The following is a 7,301-nucleotide window of genomic DNA, read 5'->3' on the forward strand; positions in this document are numbered from 1 at the left end:
GGGAAACAGCAGTGGGCTGTGGGTTTCCTGTTTGCTTTGCCGGCCGGCTAGCACGGTCCTAGCCCAGCTCCGAAGGAGCGGTGCCTTTTACACTTGCCGCAGCACCGGTGGCCATCACAGTGCCCCAGTGCGGGTGGCTGGCCGCTGCAAGTTTTTGGAAATTCAAAACATGGCTGAAGTGATTTAAAAAAAAAAACAAACCCAACCAACCTACCCCTCTTCCTCACTGAATCATAGAAAATGAGGGTTGAAGGGAGCTCAGGAGTCGCATCTAGTCCAACCCTGCTCCAAACAGGCCCAGCCCCAACTACATCATCCCAGCCAAGGCTTTGTCTACCTGGGACTTAAACACCTCCAAGGATGGAGACTGCACCACCTCTCTGGGGAGCCTGTTCCAGTGCTTCACCACCCTCCTAGGGAGAACGTTTTTCCTAATATCCAACCTCAACTTCCCTTGCTCCTTGTCCTGCCATCTGCCCCCACTGAGACCAGCCCAGCTCCATCCTCTTTGAAACCCCACGCAGGGAGGTGAAGGCTGCTATTCAATCCCCCTCGGTCTTCTCTTCTGCAGACTAAATAAGCCTCTCCTCGTCAGTCATGTGCCCCAGCCCTCCCCACATTTATGCCAAAATTATCATCTTGCCGTACAACCTGTGCACAGAACAGAAGTGCCAAGGGGAAGCCATTGGCAATGCCCGGACAAGCCTCAGCTATTAGGGCTTCTAATGGAAAAGCAGCCGGACCCTGGACAACCGTGGTGCGAGCGGCGTCCCTGTCTTGTACTACGAGACTCCTCCGACACCTCGGGCGCGTTTCAGGCCTGAGGTGTGAAAGGCATCCAGCTAAGGCACCGCCGTCCACCGTGCCCCAGCTGCTGGTGTTTGAAAACAGGCTGATTAAAAACAGGGTGATAATTAAACAGCTCCCAACCGCATCTGGGCTTCCTGAAGAAAAGCTCAGCTCGTTAACAGTTTCCAAATGCCTGTGCAGGGAGATGTATCGCTTTGGCATGGAGTGGCATGTCGGAAAGCATGGCGTAACATTTCCGATCGCGATGGGCAGTCTCCTGATGCGTCAACACAAAACAACAAATGAGAAAAGCGTTCAGGCAGTCTAAGATGGTTACGTGCAAAGCAAGAAGGTGAAAGGTCCAAGTACCAGGTCAAAGGTTGCCTCGAGGGGTCGCTTCAGTGATCTGACAGCTGGCTGAGTCTTAATTAGCAGGCAGCGAGCACATGATGGCAATGGGCCAAAGGGGGATTTCAAGCATAACAACAAAAAACAGCAAGCAAAAGGTGCGTCAAAAGGAGAGCAACATTGTGGAGAGGTGAAGAGAAAAAAAAAAAAAATGAATGCATTATACAACATATTAAAAAGACCAGGCATGCACAACACGGGGCGGTCGCTAGCATGAATCGGACTAGCTCTATTAGTCAGCTGGTTTATCTCAGGAAGCTTCGAGGCAAAAGAAATACCCTCGTGGATGGTGGATTTAGCGTTTGATCTAAAATAATGGCACTGTGACTCACCACCCATCAGGCTATAAATACTTGAAGAACTAGCAGGTTTAGCAGGGGTTTTGCTATACAAAAAACATAGTACTGGAATGTATTATTCAAGAATAGGGACCGGCTGGCTGGACCTCAGGCTGATTTCTGCATCTGCTTAACACACACGAGTCCACAGCAAGGGAAGCATCCCTAATCCCACACCTGTCCCCGTCTGGAGACCAATAACCCGATTACACTCCCTTGATTTGAACGGGAAACCTTCTGTGCGGTCGGACCAGGCCCTGGGTGGGGTAAGCGTCTGCAAACTCAGGCCTGCCAGAGATCCCTCCCTGCCCTACTTAGTCTCGAGTGGATCCCAAATCTATGCGCCAAGGAATTAATCAGCTGACTTGTGTCGCGCACGATTCCTGATGGAAGCTCAGACCCCGTTCTTCCCTTCTCAAAGCATTCGCCTCAACAGATACAATAAATGCATCAAACCTTGAGACGTTAATGAATAATATAAACTGTTTTGGTAGCCAGGGTGTTGCAACATGCAATCGATAAATATTTTAAAGGTTCCAGTTAACGGCACACCAACAGGGTTAATTACGGTTTTGACAGAAGCCAGCAGCATGAATAAAACACGCGCTGGCTTCAGCTAAGTATCAGCGTCCCAGGGAATTCGCGGAAAGTAAAACTTCATGTGTCATGAACATGGGGGCTCTCCTTTCAGGAGGGTTCCCAAGACTTAGACTGAAGTAAAGCTGTTTCTTCCAAGAACAGAAATAACACGAAGGAGCTGCTACTCCCTTCTCTTGCTGCAGATAAACTGTGCAGGCCAGAGAAACCCCGTAGCATCAATCAGTTCCTCATAAGCCTTTCCAGGTACAACTGATCCTACCAGAAGGATAGCTGTTTTATTTCTACAACTACGGGCACAGCGTGAACATTGCTTGATGCCTGAAAGATTATTGCGCCCAGTTTTTGTTTCATCTTGGACGGAAAACACCCGTCCTGCTTTCTGCAGGGAAAGTGATTCAGTAAAACCCCATCAACCTTATATCCTGAGAATTTCTGAACTGGCACAAGTCCAGCGCCTTTTGAAATATTCATTTTCCACAGGGGAATTTACAACAGCAATAACTGTCCCAGCCCCCAGTCAGCTCCTCCCCGCAACTAGGACTTGGCTGCCTTTTTAAATGCACTGAGGAAGGTGATGCCAACAGATGCAGTTCCACTAAGTCAATGGGGCTACATGCATTTATTTGCACAAGCTGGCAATGATGGGAATCCCTTGACCTGCCTTCTGGCCTCTGCCTGCCGCTGTGCTGGTTTGGGGAGCGGTAACTGAAGTTCAAATGCACCCAGCGCCTGGGAGGTGGCATGGTACAGCTATCACCTGGGCTGGAGGTGCTCCTCGCTTCATAGGTCCGACCCCCAGAAAAGGCATGGGCTGCTTGATTTTTCTAGGCTCAGTAGGAGACATCTCGTCCCCACTGAAGTCGCTGGGCCACGATTTTACTCCTTGCATTAGACTGGGTTGATTGCTAGCTATTTGGGATGATTGTAATTCATTCTTCCTGACGCTGCATTAATCTCCGCTGCGTTTCACCCCAGAACATCCTGGCGGAAGAGCACGTGCTTTGCCATCTCGCCCCTGAACAATGAGATGTGATGCATCATTCAGTGCATCATGCCACAATGATTACAATGAAGGGGTGGAGAGATGGTATTCATACCGCACACACTCTCAGCTCATCATTAAGCCTCTTCCAAACGCTTTGCACTGCTTTTCAACTTATTGCACAAATAAAACCTTTTAGCAATGGCTCTACGGTTCGATACGGTCAGTCATGCCCTTACCATTGCAGCTGCAGCTGTCTGGTTCACCTGGTGTTGAGCTGCTTTGATTTTGGCTTGCAGGTGTGCAGGGGGGTGAAAGTACTTGCATTTCTCCCTAGAGCATCGCCCTTTGATGTAATCCATGCAAACTGTAACAGTATTTTCATTTGTGTCTATCATTGCAATATCTATCGGGTGAGCGTAACGGCAATCGTTCTCACCACGTGTGCAATTTCCACGCTGAAACTCTCGGCAAACCTTAAAAGAAAGTCACATCATTGAGTACAACGGTTAGTTACCCTTCGCTCAGCATCTTTGTCGAAGGGCGTCAACAAAGTGGGACACGTGACAGTCATCGGAGGCTGGGTCCTGATCCTACTCAACCTTGCTCACATTCAGGAGCACTGAGGGTGGGCGACTCGTGAGCAGGGGCTACTCCAAATCAGTCCCAACGCAAGGTAGCTAAGAGCGCTAATGAATGCGATGGGAAGTATGGAGCAGCGTGTGTGCACAATATAAAGCTTCCTGGGTGACACCTTAGCCCAGCAAAGCCACTGGCTGCAAGCTTCATCCCTCCCTGTGTGCTATGCTTTATATTAAGCCTCTGCCATTTTAACCTATTGAGGTCACACGGTTTAAAACTCTGGGTTAAAAGAAGCACAGTCTCAAGCAACACGCTGAATGTGCCAAAAGCAAGCTTTTGCAGGAGGAAGGCACTCTTGAGGGCAGGGGGAAGGCTCTCTCCCGGGAACGGGCTGAACTCTGACCCGTGCGGTGCCTGATCCTAGCTCATCCTGACCGGACGACGCGCTCTTTAAGCTGTTGCCAGAATCACCGGCTTGGTGACCTACTGACAAGGCCTTAAGCTCAACAGCCGACAGCAACGTTTCCATCCGAAGGCCCTGGCAGGTGGCCTGAACTGAGAAGAATCGCGCGGGGATGCGCCAGGCAGAAATCCAGCTGCCCTGTGGGCGGGTGGGATAAATCAGACCGGCAGAGTGTGGTGCAGGTTACATGCTCAGCGAGCAGAAGGCATGTAGCAGGCTGGAAAAGCAACCAACGGGGCAGTATACAGGTCAAAGCGAGGGCTTTGAAGTTACAGCAGCTTACGCTGGCGTCCTGAGTGATGTCTCCCCATCCCTGACGGCGTGCCTGGATCAGCCCGGATCCACCCTGGTTTCCTATGCCCTATTTCAGTCTACTCTCTAGGTCTCAAACAGTCACAGTGCATCTGCTAGGACTGCAGCTGAAAGCTCCCCAACATTGCTCGCCTAGATAAGGACCGACCTCCCTAGGTTGTTTTTTTTTTTTTGCATTTCTAATTAGGAAAAGATGCTTTTCCACTCAACGTGTTTACTTCGTGTTATACATCCCCACCATTCCCATCACCAGCCGGCCACCCCTCGCCTCCTGCTTCCCACAGCCCGGACTGAGACCTCAAGGAGTATCTTTCCAGGGGTCTCCAGAGGCCAGGATGGGGTCCTGCTCGAGTTCAGGATAGTGCCCTCACTTCCTCCCTGGCCACACTGTTATGGTGACACACGTCCAGCCTAACTCACTGCAAGGGAAGTTCTGCCTTGGGCTGCATCACCCATTTGGGTCGCAGGCTGGCACGGCTAATGTCTGCTGGTGTCTGCCCCCCTCCCCACCATCAAACAGCATTAGATCTGATAGTCCAAATACCTCCAGTTTATCCGTACGCATCAGTTTCTGACCAGCAGAGCCTCCTGGCACTGTAACAGTAGGATTTCCGGACACCAGGACAGGCGTATTTGGTAAAAGCTCTGCAGGGACCAAGCCCATCCCAGGAGAAACATGACTTAGGTAGGGACTAAAAGCCATGGTGGGACTTGTTGCAAGCGATGGAGTCACAGGAAACGTAGTCTGTAGGTAAGAAAAAAAAAACACAAAAAAGGAGATGAGTGTTACCATGGTGCCCAGTGTTAGTTTGGGCCGGCGGAAGGCTAGTGCGTAACACCAAACGTGCCTTCAGACAGCGTGATGAGCAACACCGAGACGTTCTGCTCTGCACTTAATTCATTTACGGCCATTTTGCAGGGATCCATTCATTCCTACCGACTCACAGCCACGTGACTCACTCTGACCACAAGGCACCTTGACTCGTAAGAACAACGTGTACCCATGACCTTTCTCAGCTTAATGACCTAATTAAGAACCCACGCTGGCAAAGAGAGCAAGGCCACGTTACCCAGGCATCGCACCCCAGTGAATTCATCCTCTTTGGTGCATCCATCCTACACACTCAGGGGAGGACATGAGGAAACTGGTTCGCTGCTATGACTAGACTGCTTCTGAACTCCAATCTAGCTCGTTTAAATCTAGCAAGGGCATCTCTACCCCATGCTGCATTTCCTCGCTGACCGTGGGTGGCACTTCTCCCCGCAAGCCGGGACGAAGGCAGTGCGTCAGAAGGCCGGCTGCAAGAGGCGATGGTTTTCTGCGCGAGATATGAAACAAAGGTCTTGGCTGCACTTGGCCATGAAACCTCCACAGCAGTTTCTAGTCAGGGAAACAGGGTTGTCATCAAAAGTACCCAAGCCAGTTTCCATCTTGGGTATTTCTATTCTGCCTACCTGGATGCCTGCAGCAATACCCGCGAGGATACCTCTCATTGCCTTCTTTATGCACACATCTAACGAGGGTGTAAAGCAGTGGCTTGGTGAATAGTTTGACCAAATTCAGTGGGATGATTTGCTGGCTTGCAGTTAAGTGCTACCGTATTTTGCCCCAGAAACAGCTTCATTTCAGTAATGGGTGAGGCTATTTTTTGTCCGGTTCCTACACGGTGGCACCCCGCCGTCTAGGGCACACTGGGGCAATGTTTCTGGGCTGAACTGCGGCACTGCCATCCACCCTCCTGCTGCCTCAGCACTCGACACGGCTCCCGCAGCAGGTAGAAATTTCCTGCCATTACGTATGAATCATTTGGCCACAACCGCGGGTCGTTACTAGCATGGATGCACTATGCACTTGTGCAGCCTTAAAACTCTCCCAGGACCATGCCAGCCCCTTCCTCCATGCATAAAATAAAACAATCGCTATCAAAAGAATCTGCACTCAAACGGGGCCCTCAGCTGGCAGCAGCCTTGGACTAGGGCCAGCGTGATGGCAGCGTGTAGCCTGTCATTGCCATCATTGGCATTATCCTTCTCCGTGTCCGTCTCCAGCGTAAAGTCGGGGTTGCAACAAAAGCCCTCTTTGCACAGTCGGAAATTTGCATTCCACTTCAGGCGGCTCGAGTTCCCCGTTCAGCCGCAGAGAGCGAGCCTGCTTGCAAAAGGATGCCAGAAATCACAGGGGTGCCTCCATCAGCAGATGTCTCCAGATTTATTTTTACGCTTGCTCTCTCAGTCATGAAGGGGTCTGAAAAGAAGCCACACGTGTACGTTGTGCAACTTGCCAGCTCCTCCTATCGCCACTCTCCCAGGCTAGGAAACACCTAGATGGTTTGAACTGGAATAAATTATCTCCACTCCTGCGCCCAGCCACGCGGAGCCTATATTCTCAACCCAGCAGTCCCCGGAAAGATTGCAGCTCCCCACGGTGGGCGAGCATCTTCTCTGGGATGACAAAGGGGTCGAGCGCTCATTCCCAAGCGTGCCCCCCGCTTCTCTCAAAAGCGACCAAGTCAGGGAAGCATCCCCCTTCGATCTGGCAGCACTGAATAATCCTCTCTCACCGAGAGGCGCTCCCAATTTTCTCCCTGCGGGCCTCAGCAGTGCTGGTGCCTGACCCAGGACCCGGTGCGTCGATGGAAGAGGGGAGTTATTAAAAGCTCGAGCACGCAGCCCTTTATGAAATCACTCGCTTTCCCCGAGCACTTCCCTGGGGCTCCCAAGCACCATTACACCCTTTGTTGCTGGAAAAGCTCTTTAAAGTCTTAACATACTCAGCTTCCCCCACCCAAAGAGCTGTGCAGGTCAGCAGGCAGTCGGCAGGCATTGC

General features: G+C 51.2%; 1 protein-coding gene across 14 annotated transcripts in view; it reads right to left on the reverse strand.

The window, feature by feature from the left end:
- The window catches only part of MBNL3 (muscleblind like splicing regulator 3), a 94,435-nt gene that overhangs the window by 22,250 nt on the left and 64,884 nt on the right, over positions 1-7,301 (reverse strand). For 11 of the 14 annotated variants that reach the window (XR_003094252.1, XR_003094251.1, XR_003094250.1 and 8 more), the window contains exons 4-6: positions 5,019-5,219; positions 3,357-3,593; positions 1,159-1,212 (exon numbers count right to left, since the gene is read on the reverse strand). Coding sequence is in view for 9 of the 14 variants with exons in the window: in XM_025205034.1 (XP_025060819.1) it covers positions 1,159-1,212; positions 3,357-3,593; positions 5,019-5,219 (492 nt within the window). In the remaining 5 variants the exon portion in view is untranslated. The remainder of the gene's footprint in view (positions 1-1,158; positions 1,213-3,356; positions 3,594-5,018; positions 5,220-7,301) is intronic. The other 3 variants (XR_323929.3, XM_006024453.3, XM_006024454.3) reach the window with 1 other exon arrangement.

Source organism: Alligator sinensis, unplaced genomic scaffold (assembly GCF_000455745.1).
Source record: "Alligator sinensis unplaced genomic scaffold, ASM45574v1 scaffold1059_1, whole genome shotgun sequence".
NCBI lineage: Eukaryota > Metazoa > Chordata > Crocodylia > Alligatoridae > Alligator > Alligator sinensis.